The following is a 13357-nucleotide window of genomic DNA, read 5'->3' as shown; positions in this document are numbered from 1 at the left end:
ATTACAGAAAGAACAACACTCTGGAAACGGGAATTCCAGACAGGAAACCAACAGGGCCAGCTAACACCTCCCAACAAAGGATTCCCCCAGGCAGGAAGCAACAATATCATCTCTAAAATGAGGACATTACAGAAAGAACAACACTCTGGAAACGGGAATTCCAGACAGGAAACCAACAGGGCCAGCTAACACCTCCCAACAAAGGATTCCCCCAGGCAGGAAGCAACAATATCATCTCTACAATCAGGACATTACAGAAAGAACAACACTCTGGAAACGGGAATTCCAGACAGGAAACCAACAGGGCCAGCTAACACCTCCCAACAAAGGATTCCCCCAGGCAGGAAGCAACAATATCATCTCTACAATCAGGACATTACAGAAAGAACAACACTCTGGAAACGGGAATTCCAGACAGGAAACCAACAGGGCCAGCTAACACCTCCCAACAAAGGATTCCCCCAGGCAGGAAGCAACAATATCATCTCTACAATCAGGACATTACAGAAAGAACAACACTCTGGAAACGGGAATTCCAGACAGGAAACCAACAGGGCCAGATAACACCTCCCAACAAAGGATTCCCCCAGGCAGGAAGCAACAATATCATCTCTAAAATGAGGACATTACAGAAAGAACAACACTCTGGAAACGGGAATTCCAGACAGGAAACCAACAGGGCCAGCTAACACCTCCCAACAAAGGATTCCCCCAGGCAGGAAGCAACAATATCATCTCTAAAATGAGGACATTACAGAAAGAACAACACTCTGGAAACGGGAATTCCAGACAGGAAACCAACAGGGCCAGATAACACCTCCCAACAAAGGATTCCCCCAGGCAGGAAGCAACAATATCATCTCTAAAATGAGGACATTACAGAAAGAACAACACTCTGGAAACGGGAATTCCAGACAGGAAACCAACAGGGCCAGATAACACCTCCCAACAAAGGATTCCCCCAGGCAGGAAGCAACAATATCATCTCTAAAATGAGGACATTACAGAAAGAACAACACTCTGGAAACGGGAATTCCAGACAGGAAACCAACAGGGCCAGATAACACCTCCCAACAAAGGATTCCCCCAGGCAGGAAGCAACAATATCATCTCTAAAATGAGGACATTACAGAAAGAACAACACTCTGGAAACGGGAATTCCAGACAGGAAACCAACAGGGCCAGATAACACCTCCCAACAAAGGATTCCCCCAGGCAGGAAGCAACAATATCATCTCTACAATCAGGACATTACAGAAAGAACAACACTCTGGAAACGGGAATTCCAGACAGGAAACCAACAGGGCCAGCTAACACCTCCCAACAAAGGATTCCCCCAGGCAGGAAGCAACAATATCATCTCTAAAATGAGGACATTACAGAAAGAAAACACTCTGGAAACGGGAATTCCAGACAGGAAACCAACAGGGCCAGCTAACACCTCCCAACAAAGGATTCCCCCAGGCAGGAAGCAACAATATCATCTCTACAATCAGGACATTACAGAAAGAACAACACTCTGGAAACGGGAATTCCAGACAGGAAACCAACAGGGCCAGATAACACCTCCCAACAAAGGATTCCCCCAGGCAGGAAGCAACAATATCATCTCTAAAATGAGGACATTACAGAAAGAAAACACTCTGGAAACGGGAATTCCAGACAGGAAACCAACAGGGCCAGATAACACCTCCCAACAAAGGATTCCCCCAGGCAGGAAGCAACAATATCATCTCTAAAATGAGGACATTACAGAAAGAACAACACTCTGGAAACGGGAATTCCAGACAGGAAACCAACAGGGCCAGATAACACCTCCCAACAAAGGATTCCCCCAGGCAGGAAGCAACAATATCATCTCTACAATCAGGACATTACAGAAAGAACAACACTCTGGAAACGGGAATTCCAGACAGGAAACCAACAGGGCCAGCTAACACCTCCCAACAAAGGATTCCCCCAGGCAGGAAGCAACAATATCATCTCTAAAATGAGGACATTACAGAAAGAACAACACTCTGGAAACGGGAATTCCAGACAGGAAACCAACAGGGCCAGCTAACACCTCCCAACAAAGGATTCCCCCAGGCAGGAAGCAACAATATCATCTCTACAATCAGGACATTACATAAAGAACAACACTCTGGAAACGGGAATTCCAGACAGGAAACCAACAGGGCCAGATAACACCTCCCAACAAAGGATTCCCCCAGGCAGGAAGCAACAATATCATCTCTACAATCAGGACATTACAGAAAGAACAACACTCTGGAAACGGGAATTCCAGACAGGAAACCAACAGGGCCAGCTAACACCTCCCAACAAAGGATTCCCCCAGGCAGGAAGCAACAATATCATCTCTAGTAATAATAATAATAATTTTATTTTTCTACCCCGCCTCCATCTCCCCAGAGGGACTCAGGGCGGTTTACAGATATAAAACCAACATACAATAATATCAAATACAAAAACACACAAATAAATTTAAAAGGCATTAAAAACCACAATCATTATAAAACACATGAAAAACACAGCAATAAATTAATAATTAATAAAATGAATAATTAACTTATATTATATCACATTACATTGCTATTATTATATTTGGTTAACTACCGTATTATATTTTTATATTATTATTATTAAATATTACGTTCTTATATTATATTATATATATTATTATACCATATTATTACCATATTATATCAAATCACATCATTATCATATCACATTATATTATTATATCATATTATATTACATCATTATTATATCACATTATATTACATCATTATTATATCACATTATTACATTTTATTATATTATATGAGATATGAGATTACATTATTATGATACCATATTATGTTATATTAACATACTATATTACCATATTATATTATATCACATTATTATGATATCACATTATTACATTATATATTATATTATTACCATATTGTATTAATTTACACCATTATCATATCACATTATATTATTATATTATATTATTTTACCATATTATATTATATTACATCATTATTATATCACATTATTACATTTTATTATATTATATGACATTATATTATTATTATTATACCATATTATGTTATATTAACATATTACCATATTATATCACATTATTATGATATCACATTATTACAATATATATTATATTATTACCATATGGTATTAAATTACACCATTATCATATCGCATTGTTACATTATATTATTATATTATATTATTACTTTACCATATAATATTATTACCATATTATATTAAATCACACCATTATATCACATTATATTATTATATTATGTTATTACTTTACCATATTATATTATTACCATATTGTATTAAATTAAACCATTATCATATCGCAGTATTACATTATATTATTATATATATTAAATCACACCATTATATCACATTATATTATTATATTATGTTATTACTTTACCATATATTATTACCATATTGTATTAAATTAAACCATTATCATATCGCAGTATTACATTATATTATTATATTATTACCATATTATATTAAATCACACCATTATATCACATTATATTATTATATTATATTATTACTTTACCATATAATATTATTACCATATTATATTAAATCACACCATTATATCACATTATATTATTATATTATATTATTACTTTACCATATAATATTATTACCATATTATATTAAATCACACCATTATATCACATTATATTATTATATTATGTTATTACTTTACCATATTATATTATTACCATATTGTATTAAATTAAACCATTATCATATCGCAGTATTACATTATATTATTATATTATTACCATTATATTAAATCACACCATTATATCACATTATATTATTATATTATGTTATTACTTTACCATATAATATTATTACCATATTATATTAAATCACACCATTATATCACATTATATTATTATATTATGTTATTACTTTACCATATATTATTACCATATTGTATTAAATTAAACCATTATCATATCGCAGTATTACATTATATTATTATATTATTACCATATTATATTAAATCACACCATTATATCACATTATATTATTATATTATGTTATTACTTTACCATATAATATTATTACCATATTATATTAAATCACACCATTATATCGCATTATATTATTATATTATATTATTACTTTACCATATTATATTATTACCATATTGTATTAATTTGCATCATTATCATATCACATTATTACGTTATATTATTTTTTTACCATATTTTATTATGATGGCATTCCTGCAGAGGATCGGCCTCTCTAGGCATTTACTGAGTCCTCCAGTGCAACTCTATGCCTACCTTGGGCTCGTTCTCGGCCTCCATACTGTTCAAAATGCAGCGGCATAGTTTTTCGAATCTCTGCAGAAATATTAAGTAGAAAATAATTTAAAATACAAACATATACTTATTATTATGTTAAATATTATATTACGTAAGCTAAGCCTACCTCTTTGTCTTGCTGCGGGTGGAAGACGAAGAGCAGCTTCCGGGCGGCCCGGAAGATTGACAGCGCTGTCTTCTTGTTCTGATTGACAGATTCCTCTGGGAGGAAAAACTCGTCCACCTCTTTCCTGCAAGAAGAACAATATGGTTAGCATATAATATATAATACAATATAATATAATATAATATAATATAATATAATATAATATCATATATATATATATATATAATTAATAGGAATAAATAATGATAATACTAATAATAATAGGAATAATATTAATAAAAGGAATAATAATAGCACTAAAATAATAGTAATATTATTAATATTAATAATAATAGTAATAATAATAGGAATAACAACAGAAATAATAATATTAGGAATAATAATAATAATAATAGGAATAATAATAGCACTAATAATAATAGGAATAATAATAATAACAGGAATAACAATAGAAGTAATAATAGGAATAATATTAATACTAATAATAATAATAATAGGAATAATATCAGCACTAATAATAGGAATAATAATAGCGCTAATGATAATATGAATAATAATATTAATAAGAATAATAATAGGAATAATAATATTAATATTAGGAATAATAACAATAGTAATAATAGTAGCACTAATAATAACAGGAATAATAATAATAATAGCACTAGTAATAATATGAATAATAATATTAATATTAGGAATAATAATAATAATAATAATAATAATAGGAATAATAATATTAATGATGATAATAGAGATGACTGTGAGGGTGGTGTATGAATAATAGGAATAACAATAGAAGTAATAATAGGAGTAATATTAATAATAATAATAGGAATAATAATAGAACTAATAATAATAGGAATATTAATAATAATAATAGGATTAACAATAGCAATAATAATAATATGAATAATATTAATAATAATAGGAATAACAATAGAATAATAGGAATAATATTAATAATAATAGGAATAATAATATGAATAATAGGATTAATAACAGCACTACGACTAATAGGGATGACTGTGAGGGAGGTGTTACCGCAGGCGTGTGCGCAGGCGTGTGCGTGTGGCGTGTCCTCGGAGGGCGGCCTGGATGCGGAGGGCGGCCTTCTCGCGCTCCTTCTGCCCCCGGCGCTCCTCCCGCGCCTGCCGAGCCTTGTCCAGAAACTCCGCCTTCCGTGAGGACGACGACAGGGACGAGGAGGACGGCGGGCACGAGGAAGACGACGACGACGACGATGACCCCGGACCCCCAAACATCCTCGGAACTCTCTGCTGCAGGAGGAAGAAGAAGACACGGATTACTCTATTATTATTATTATTATTATTATAGAAACATCCTCGGAACTCTCTGCTGCAGGAGGAAGGAGAAGACATGGATTACTCTATTATTATTATTATTATTATTATTATAGAAACATCCTCGGAACTCTCTGCTGCAGGAGGAAGAAGACATGGATTTATTATTATTATTATTATTATTATTATTATTATTATTATAGAAACATCCTCGGAACTCTCTGCTGCAGGAGGAAGGAGAAGACACGGATTAGTCCATTATTATTATTATTATTATTATAGAAACATCCTCGGAACTCTCTGCTGCAGGAGGAAGGAGAAGACACGGATTACTCTATTATTATTATTATTATTATTATTATAGAAACATCCTCGGAACTCTCTGCTGCAGGAGGAAGAAGACATGGATTTATTATTATTATTATTATTATTATTATTATTATTATTATTATTATTATTATTATAGAAACATCCTCGGAACTCTCTGCTGCAGGAGGAAGAAGACATGGATTTATTATTATTATTATTATTATTATTATTATTATTATTATTATAGAAACATCTTCAGAACTCTCTGCTGCAGGAGGAAGAAGACATGGATTAGTCTATTATTATTATTATGATGTTAGCATTAAATACAGCATTTATATCATTATATTATTATTCTACATTATTATAATTAGTGCATTAGTACATTATTATTATTATATTATTTATTACCACTAAAATGTCTTATTGTACTAAAATTATAGTGTTATTATTATTATACTGAAATTATTATCATTATACTGGAACTATATTATTCATTATCACAAAAACGTCTTATTGTACTAATATTATAGTGATATTATTATTATACTAGAACTATTATTACCATTATACTAAAATTATATTATTTATTACCACTAAAATGTCTTATTGTACTAAAATTATAGTATTATTATTATTATTATCATTATACTAGAACTATATTATTCATTATCACAAAAATGTCTTATTGTACTAAAATTATAGTGTTATTATCATTATTATACTTAAATTATTATTATTATACTAGAACTATATTATTATCAAAAAAATGTCTTATTGTACTAAAATTATAGTGATATTATTATTATTATTATACTAGAACTATAATTACCATTATACTAAAATTATATTATTTATTACCACTAAAATGTCTTATTGTACTAAAATTATAGTATTATTATTATTATTATTATTATACTTACATTATTATCATTATACTAGAACTATATTATTCATTATCACAAAAATGTCTTATTGTACTAAAATTATAGTGTTATTATCATTATTATACTTAAATTATTATTATTATACTAGAACTATATTATTATCAAAAAAATGTCTTATTGTACTGAAATTATTGTTATATTATTATTATACTAGAACCATTATTATCATTATACTAAAATTATATTATTTATTACCACTAAAATGTCTTATTGTATTAATATTATATTATTATTATACTTAAATTATTATTATCATTATACTGGAACTATATTATTCATTATCACAAAAACGTCTTATTGTACTAAAATTATAGTGATATTATTATTATACTAGAACCATTATTATCATTATACTAAAATTATATTATTTATTACCACTAAAATGTATTATTGTACCAACATTACAGTGTCATTATTATACTAAAATTATCACCATGATATCATTATATCACCATTACTCACACTCAAGCGATGTTATCCATAGACCAACATGATTCAAAGGCTTCTATTTCCTCCCACGTTGTTCCATTTTGTGGCATTCCTATTGGAAATTCATAATAATAATAATAATAATAATAATAATAATAATAATAATAATAATAATTTCATAACAATAATAAAAACCATTAAAATAGATCAGAAAACATATATATATATATATATATATATATATATATATATATATATATATTTAAACAATAATATTAAAGTATCATTTTGTTTTATTAAAATAACATTGAAATAATGTGTTGTCACAGATACATTTACCAAGATAATAATAATAATAATAATAATTATTATTATTATTATTATTAAATAGATCTTTGCAGTCACAGAAACTATTATGTTGGATTTCATATATTTTTTGCTGTGTCATAATAAAATAATATAATAATAATTGTCTTGGTAATAGTTTCTTATGATTATATTATTATTATCATTATATTATTATTATTATTATTATTATTATTATTATTATTATTATTATTATTATTATTATAGTATACAAATAGGTCTCTGCAGTCACAGATACAATTACCAAGATAATTATATTATTATTATTATTATCATCATCATTATTATTATTGTATACGAATAGGTCTCTGCAGTCACAGATACAATTACCAAGATAATTATATTATTATTATTATTATCATCATTATTATTATTATTGTATACGAATAGGTCTCTGCAGTCACAGATACAATTACCGATATATTATTATTATTATTATTATCATCATTATTATTATTATTGTATACGAATAGGTCTGCAGTCACAGATACAATTACCAAGATTATTATATTATTATTATTATTATTATTATTATCATCATCATTATTATTATTGTATATGAATAGGTCTCTGCAGTCACAGATACAATTACCGATTATTATTATTACTATTATCATCATTATTATTATCATCATCATTATTATTATTATTGTATACGAATAGGTCTGCAGTCACAGATACAATTACCGATATATTATTATTAATATTATCATCATTATTATTATTATTGTATACGAATAGGTCTGCAGTCACAGATACAATTACCAAGATTATAATATTATTATTATTATTATTATTATTATTATTATCATCATCATTATTATTATTGTATATGAATAGGTCTCTGCAGTCACAGATACAATTACCGATTATTATTATTACTATTATCATCATTATTATTATCATCATCATTATTATTATTATTGTATACGAATAGGTCTGCAGTCACAGATACAATTACCAAGATTATTATATTATTATTATTATCATCATTATTATTATTATTGTATACGAATAGGTCTCTGCAGTCACAGATACAATTACCGATATATTATTATTATTATTATTATCATCATTATTATTATTATTGTATACGAATAGGTCTGCAGTCACAGATACAATTACCAAGATTATTATATTATTATTATTATCATCATTATTATTATTATTGTATACGAATAGGTCTCTGCAGTCACAGATACAATTACCGATATATTATTATTATTATTATTATCATCATTATTATTATTATTGTATACGAATAGGTCTGCAGTCACAGATACAATTACCAAGATTATTATATTATTATTATTATTATTATTATTATCATCATCATTATTATTATTGTATATGAATAGGTCTCTGCAGTCACAGATACAATTACCGATTATTATTATTACTATTATCATCATTATTATTATCATCATCATTATTATTATTATTGTATACGAATAGGTCTGCAGTCACAGATACAATTACCGATATATTATTATTAATATTATCATCATTATTATTATTATTGTATACGAATAGGTCTGCAGTCACAGATACAATTACCAAGATTATAATATTATTATTATTATTATTATTATTATCATCATCATTATTATTATTGTATATGAATAGGTCTCTGCAGTCACAGATACAATTACCGATTATTATTATTACTATTATCATCATTATTATTATCATCATCATTATTATTATTATTGTATACGAATAGGTCTGCAGTCACAGATACAATTACCAAGATTATTATATTATTATTATTATCATCATTATTATTATTATTGTATACGAATAGGTCTCTGCAGTCACAGATACAATTACCGATATATTATTATTATTATTATTATCATCATTATTATTATTATTGTATACGAATAGGTCTGCAGTCACAGATACAATTACCAAGATTATTATATTATTATTATTATCATCATTATTATTATTATTGTATACGAATAGGTCTCTGCAGTCACAGATACAATTACCGATATATTATTATTAATATTATCATCATTATTATTATTATTGTATACGAATAGGTCTGCAGTCACAGATACAATTACCAAGATTATAATATTATTATTATTATTATTATTATTATTATCATCATCATTATTATTATTGTATATGAATAGGTCTCTGCAGTCACAGATACAATTACCGATTATTATTATTACTATTATCATCATTATTATTATCATCATCATTATTATTATTATTGTATACGAATAGGTCTGCAGTCACAGATACAATTACCAAGATTATTATATTATTATTATTATCATCATTATTATTATTATTGTATACGAATAGGTCTCTGCAGTCACAGATACAATTACCGATATATTATTATTATTATTATTATCATCATTATTATTATTATTGTATACGAATAGGTCTGCAGTCACAGATACAATTACCAAGATTATTATATTATTATTATTATCATCATTATTATTATTATTGTATACGAATAGGTCTCTGCAGTCACAGATACAATTACCGATATATTATTATTATTATTATTATCATCATTATTATTATTATTGTATACGAATAGGTCTGCAGTCACAGATACAATTACCAAGATTATTATATTATTATTATTATTATTATTATTATCATCATCATTATTATTATTGTATATGAATAGGTCTCTGCAGTCACAGATACAATTACCGATTATTATTATTACTATTATCATCATTATTATTATCATCATCATTATTATTATTATTGTATACGAATAGGTCTGCAGTCACAGATACAATTACCGATATATTATTATTAATATTATCATCATTATTATTATTATTGTATACGAATAGGTCTGCAGTCACAGATACAATTACCAAGATTATAATATTATTATTATTATTATTATTATTATCATCATCATTATTATTATTGTATATGAATAGGTCTCTGCAGTCACAGATACAATTACCGATTATTATTATTACTATTATCATCATTATTATTATCATCATCATTATTATTATTATTGTATACGAATAGGTCTGCAGTCACAGATACAATTACCAAGATTATTATATTATTATTATTATCATCATTATTATTATTATTGTATACGAATAGGTCTCTGCAGTCACAGATACAATTACCGATATATTATTATTATTATTATTATCATCATTATTATTATTATTGTATACGAATAGGTCTGCAGTCACAGATACAATTACCAAGATTATTATATTATTATTATTATCATCATTATTATTATTATTGTATACGAATAGGTCTCTGCAGTCACAGATACAATTACCGATATATTATTATTAATATTATCATCATTATTATTATTATTGTATACGAATAGGTCTGCAGTCACAGATACAACTACCAAGATTATTATTACAGTAGAGTCTCACTTATCCAAGCTAAATGGGCCAGAAGAAGCTTGGATAAGCGAATATCTTGGATAATAAGGAGGGATTAAGGAAAAGCCTATTAAACATCCAATTAGGTTATGATTTTACAAATTAAGCACCAAAACGTCATGTTAGACAACAAATTTGGCAGAAAAAGCAGTTTAATCCGCAGTAATGTTATGTTGTAATTACTGTATTTATGAATTTAGCACCAAAATATCACGATATATTGGAAACATTGACTACAAAAATGGCTTGGATAATCCAGAAACTTGGATAAGTGAGGCTTGGATAAGTGAGACTCTTCTGTATTATTATATGAATAGGTCTCCAACAGTCACTTATGGATACAACCACCAAGATAATAATATTATAATGTTATTATTATTAAATTCTATTATTATTATTATTATTATTATTATTATTATTATTATATTCTATTATTATTATTATATTCTATTATTGATTATTATTATTATTATTATTATTATTATTATACTGCATAGGAAGAGGTCTCTAACAGTCACTGATGGATACAACCACCAAGACGCTATCAGGGCCAGCTAACACCTCCCAACCAAGGATTCCCCCCCCCCCGAGGCAGGAAGCAGCCAGGCTTGGAAGCTGCCAGGCCATTCAATGCTAACCAAGTTTCCCTCGTTCCCAACAGGCCTCGCCACCGCTGGGGGTGCCTGACCCCAAAAGCAGGCGAAACGTCAGGAGAGAGTGCTGCCGGGACAAGGGAAAACTCACAGCGACCCGATTTTAAATGTCTCGAAGCCGAAAAGCCTTCCTTCTCCTTCAGAGCCAGACTCACCGTCCCTGCCTCACCTCCGCAGTCCTCCACGGCCATAGAGTCGCCGCCAAAACAACACCACTTCCGGTTTGGGCACCGGAAGTGGCCCGTGATCTTCTCCCCGGCGCTTTCTCTAAACCGTCGTAGTATATATTTTGCCCTCGTGTCGACGGGGACCGGGTTTTCCTAATACGAGACGTTAATGCCTCCGTTGCCTCAGTGGTGGTTAGAGGTACTTTTAGGCCTCACTTCCGGTTTTAGGCCTCTTTCAGTAATGCGGTACGTACTTTTCAATGCTCCGTGTGGAAACAAAGACCACGCATTCAATAGTTCCGGATAGGGGAGGAACCAAAATAAGCCTCGGCCTCACTTCCGAATAAGCCAAATCAATAAGGGGCGGGGTTTAAAGGGAGGCCACGCCCCTTTCCATGGCGTGCTTGCGTCATACGTTTCTGTCCCTGCTTCCAGACAGCGGAGGGGTGTGGCTAAGGGAAAGCCACGCCCTCTTTCTTTCCCTGCTTCCAAAGACACCGTAGGGGCGTGGCTAAAGGAAGGCCACGCCCCTCGTTCTTTCCCTGCTTCGCCACTTGAGGGGCGTGGCTAAGCGAAGGCCACGCCCTCTTTCTTTGCCTGCTTCCAGACACTGGAGAGGCTAAGGGAAGGCCACACCCTCTTCTCTCCCGGGTAACGACACTGGAGGGGCGTGGCTAATGTATGGCCACGCCCTTTCTCGCACTTCTATACACCAGGGGGCGTGGGTAAGGGAAGGCCACGCCCTCTTTCCGTCCCTTTCAGGTTTCCCAAAACACCGGGGGCGTGGCTAAAAGGAAGGCCACGCCCTCTTTCTTTCCCTGCCTGCGTCACACGATTCCTTTATGGCTTCCAGACACTAGAGGGGCGTGGCTATGGGAAGGCCACGCCCTCTTTCTCTCCCTGCTTCGCCTTTCGACCTTCCAATGGGTAAAATCAACACACAATGGAAGGGGGCGTGGCTAATGAAAGGCCACTCCCCTTCTCCTCACGCCTTTGCGTCAAACGTTCCTTTTCAATCTCGCAATGACACACCATCGAAAGGGCGTGGCTAAGGCATGGCCACGCCCCTCTTTCTTTGCCTGGGCAAAATCAACACATATAGAAGGGGCGTGGCTAATGAAAGGCCACTCCCCTCCTCCTCACGCCTTTGCGTCAAACGTTCCTTTTCAATCTCGCAATGACACACCATCGAAAGGGCGTGGCTAAGGCATGGCCACGCCCCTCTTTCTTTGCCTGGGCAAAATCAACACATATAGAAGGGGCGTGGCTAATGAAAGGCCACTC

At 30.6% G+C, this 13357-nt stretch overlaps 1 protein-coding gene across 4 annotated transcripts in view; it reads right to left on the bottom strand.

The window, feature by feature from the left end:
* Positions 1 to 12384, bottom strand: part of ube3b (ubiquitin protein ligase E3B) — an 81656-nt gene extending 69272 nt beyond the window's left edge. The window contains exons 1-5 of one of the 4 annotated variants that reach the window (XM_062966553.1): positions 12062 to 12383; positions 7508 to 7586; positions 5530 to 5765; positions 4489 to 4612; positions 4341 to 4400 (exon numbers count right to left, since the gene is read on the bottom strand). In XM_062966553.1, the coding sequence (XP_062822623.1) occupies positions 4341 to 4400; positions 4489 to 4612; positions 5530 to 5750 (405 nt within the window). In that variant the 5' untranslated portion in view covers positions 5751 to 5765; positions 7508 to 7586; positions 12062 to 12383. Of the gene's footprint in view, positions 1 to 4340; positions 4401 to 4488; positions 4613 to 5529; positions 5766 to 7507; positions 7587 to 11997 lie in introns of all 4 variants that reach the window. The other 3 variants (XM_062966554.1, XM_062966552.1, XM_062966555.1) reach the window with 3 other exon arrangements.
* Between the last annotated feature and the right edge of the window lie 973 nt (positions 12385 to 13357).

This window comes from Anolis carolinensis, unplaced genomic scaffold (genome assembly GCF_035594765.1).
Source record: "Anolis carolinensis isolate JA03-04 unplaced genomic scaffold, rAnoCar3.1.pri scaffold_24, whole genome shotgun sequence".
Lineage (NCBI taxonomy): Eukaryota > Metazoa > Chordata > Lepidosauria > Squamata > Dactyloidae > Anolis > Anolis carolinensis.
Note: the sequence above shows the minus strand (reverse complement) of the source record. Positions and strands in the feature narration are given on the sequence as shown.